The sequence below is a fragment of the Monoraphidium neglectum genome (assembly GCF_000611645.1).
Source record: "Monoraphidium neglectum strain SAG 48.87 unplaced genomic scaffold scaffold00367, whole genome shotgun sequence".
Lineage (NCBI taxonomy): Eukaryota > Viridiplantae > Chlorophyta > Chlorophyceae > Sphaeropleales > Selenastraceae > Monoraphidium > Monoraphidium neglectum.
In genome coordinates this window covers 3,754-7,310 of record NW_014013261.1, presented here as the reverse complement: position 1 = coordinate 7,310, position 3,557 = coordinate 3,754, and the positions used below count along the sequence as shown (strand labels likewise).

General features: G+C 72.8%; 1 protein-coding gene across 1 annotated transcript in view; it reads right to left on the bottom strand.

The window, feature by feature from the left end:
• The window catches only part of MNEG_3035 (hypothetical protein), a gene marked incomplete at both ends in the record, with an annotated part of 8,583 nt that overhangs the window by 1,306 nt on the left and 3,720 nt on the right, over positions 1-3,557 (bottom strand). The window contains 2 exons of the mRNA XM_014048484.1: positions 7-1,565; positions 3,031-3,440. Coding sequence (XP_013903938.1) covers positions 7-1,565; positions 3,031-3,440 — 1,969 coding nt within the window. The remainder of the gene's footprint in view (positions 1-6; positions 1,566-3,030; positions 3,441-3,557) is intronic.

Here is a 3,557-nt window from a genome sequence, read left to right as displayed (position 1 = left end):
CTCCACCTCAACCGCCTCGCAGCTCCACCCGCCGCCCAGCGCCGGCCCCCCCGGCTCGTGCCACACCGCCAGCGCCCCCAGCCGCCCCAGCCGGCCGCCCCGCAGCGTGAACGCGTCGACGCGGCCGCGGGAGAAGGCGCCCTTGGCGCGCGGGAGCTCGTGGGACGCGAAGCGGCCGTCCTCGCCGCGCAGCTCGATCTGGATCCGCTGGCCGGCGGCGAGGCCGCCCGACAGGCGGTCGCCCGTGTAGACCCGCAGCCGGTACTCTGCTTCCGCCGCCGCAGGCCGCAGCGCCGCCGCGGCGTCGGAGAGCGCCACCGGCTCGAACGCGCCGGGGGCGCCGTCCGCAGCGGCGGCGGCGGCTTGGATGCGGCGGCCCTGATGCTGCTGTTGCTGCTGCTGCTCATGCTGCTGCTGCTGCTGCTGCTGCTGCTGCTGCTGCTGCTGCTTCTGCTGCTTGCCAGAAGCGCCGCGGCCCCCGCACACAGCACCCACGCCAGAGGTGTCGGCGCCGCCGCCCTCACCAAATCCCACCGCCTCAACCTCAGGCCCGGCACACGCCCGCGCCTCCTCACCATCCTCCGCGCAAGCGCACCCGCCCCAGCCTTCGCCGCCTGCCCGCGCCGAACTCTGCCGCTCTGCCCTGCCGTCGCCTCCGCCTCCGCCGCCGCCGCCGCCGCCGCCGCCGAGCGCGATGTAGCCGTCGATGCCGTCGCCCCCGAGGTGCGCGCTGTAGGTGGTGATCTCGTCGTCCCCCTGCGCATCCAGCAGCTGCTCCTCAGTAAACGAGATCACGCTGCTGCCGCCGTCGCTGTCCCCGGCGGCCCCGGCGGCGTCGAACTCGAGCTGCTCCGCGTATTCGCCGAACCGCACAGCCTTGCTGGCGCGGCGGCTGCCCACGGCCGCTGCTGCGTCGGCGGGGCCGCTGCCGTCAAGCAGCGCAGCCGCGCCGGAAGCCGCGGGGGCCGCTTGCGACGTGCCGGCTGCCGGGGCCGCTTGAGATGCGAAGGCAGGGCCGGCGGCGCCCTCGTCGTCGTCTGTGCTCTGGCTGAAGGGCGCCAAGGGGACGAGCCGCACCACAGCCGGCACGAGGCTGCCCGAGACGCGCCGCGCCGCGGGCGACGGCGGTCCAGCGGTGGGGCCGGGCGGCGCGCTCACGCAGCGGCCGGTCGCGAGCAGGTGAGCGACGCCGCCGGGCGAGGCGCCGGCGAGCTCGCAGCTGCCCGCCCTAGCCTGCGGCGCTGCCGGCTGCTGCTGCGGCTGCTGCATCCACGGGACACCGCCGCCTTCCCCCAGCAGGCAGCCGCTGCAGAACGCGCCGTCCGCACCAGCCCCGCCCCCGCCCCCGCCGTCCAGTGAGATCCTCACCGGCGACCGGGAGCGAGAGCGCGAGCGAGCGCAGCGTGGGGAGTCGCGCAGCTGCAGCTCGACCTCGTCCAGGGGGGCAGACGCCCTCCCCCGCTCCTCCTCGTGCTCCACTTCCTGCGAGCCGTCCTCCACCTCCTCCGCCTGCTGCTCCTGCTCCTGCTGCTTCTGCTGCTGCTGCTGCTGCTGCTGCCGCGCACCTGTTGACCAAGAGGCGGTAATGTTTGTGGCTGCTGCTGCTGCTGCTGCTGCCGTTGGTGCTGCTGCTGGATCCGCCTGAACTGATGGCGCGGCTGTGACGATGCACGCGAGGGCCGGGGCAGGCGCAATCACGCCGGAGGCTGCCGGAGACGCCGCGCAGGTGCGGGGGGCAGCCGCGCCGCCGGTGCTACCGAGGCCGCTGCTGCTGAGCTGCAGGCTGCGGGCGTTGGTGCTGCCGCCGCGGATCCACCCGTGGCTGCTGAAGCGCCACCACGCGCCTAACGCGGGGGCCGCATGGCGGTCGCACGCAGAGTATTAAATCAAAGTCAGCATCAGCATTGCGCCAGAACGTAGCCGGAGGTGCGCTGACTCAGCAGGCCAATCAAGGACCGCAGCCGCCTGGGGTTCTGCGCTCTGCTAGGGTTTGCGTTCGCACGCACCCGCAAGGCAGCAAGACCCCCTCTTCACATGGACATGGGCAAGAGCATCATTGTCAAGCGCTCCAAGCCTCACCTGTTGCCAGCTCTTGGACGATCAGCTCTTCCAAAAGCCACGCGTTGGCGTAGCCCTGGCCGTCATGCCAAACACTCACCGCCGCCACGCCGCCGCTGCCCCCGTTGCTGCCGCCACCGCCGCCGCCACACTCCTCAAGAAGGAACTCGAGGCAGCTGCCATCAGTGAAGGCGCCGCGCCCGCTGTTCAGCGGTAGTTCGATGTGGGCTCCGCAGCCTGTGGTGATCCTGAGGGTCACTAGACCGTCCGTACCGGATCCGCTCTTCGCGGCTGTTCTGACGACGACACGGTACCCGCCGCCGGCGCTGCAAGCACTGCTCGCAGCTGCGCCACACGGCGCTGCGGCTGGCGGGGGCGGCGCCTGCTCGGCTGCCGCAGGTGCCTGTCCGACTTCCTTTGGCGCCGGGGCATCCATCGCCATGGGCGCGGCGACGAGATCGGCACCTGCGCCGGGGGCGTCGCTGCTGCCGGTGCTGGCAGCGGCATGGCCGCTGCCTCCTGCCCAATCCAGCAACCGCCGTTTGGGCCGGGTGGTGCTGGCCGGCTGCTGCTCGGCTGTCAAAGCGGCGCGTCCACGCCAACCTGCCGCCGGGCTGCTGGCAGCAGCGGAGGCCAGAGTTGCGGGCTCGGCTGCGTCTGTGGTGTCTGAGAGCCGCTCGCCGGCTCTGCTGCCGGTGAACAGTCGCTCCTCGTGCTCCCACGCCACTTCGCTGACATCATCGGCATAAGCTCCACCCCGCAGGCGCAGGACGCCATCATCCCCATGGTTTTCTTGGTGCTCCTCCTCCGCCTGCTGCTGCCGCTGCTGCTGCTGCTGCCGCCGACCCAGATTGCTGGGCGATGGGATGGTGTCAAGGCCAGGCAGAAGCAGCAGATCGCTGTCGCCGTCCGATCCTTCCAGATCAATCAGGCTGCTGGTGGCGCTATAGGGGGACGGGCTTCGTGACCCACTTGTCAGTGGGTGCAGAGGGCCACCAGCACGAGGCATCCCAGCCGCGCCGCTCCACTGCTGCTGCTGCTGCTGCTGCTGCTGCTGCTGCTGCTGCTGCTGCTGCTGCTGGTGCTGCTCCAAGGCTGCCGCCGCCGTTGGCTGGCGTCCCAGCGGCTGCGGCCCATGGAGCTGCAGCAGCGCCGCTGGCAGCCGCCCCGGCCGCCGCGGCGGCGTGCCGCCGGCCGAGTTGGGCGCGGAGCCTGCGCGCGGCGCGCCGGAATCCGAGTCGCTGCCCAGCGCCGCCACTACCGACTCCATGGCCATGGCCTGCCGCCGCACGCGCCCTGGCGACGCCTGGGCTGCCACCTGCAGCCCCTGCTTCGCCAGGTCGTACTCTGAGGGGCCCTTGTCCCCGGCAGCCGGCGCGTGCCTGAGGGCGACCGGCGACGGCGGCGCAGGGAGCTCGGGGCTGACGCTGCGACGGGCGACAGCGGCGCGGCCGGCAAGCAGGCCGAGCCGCAGCGGCGGTACAGTCCCCGCCCCGGCC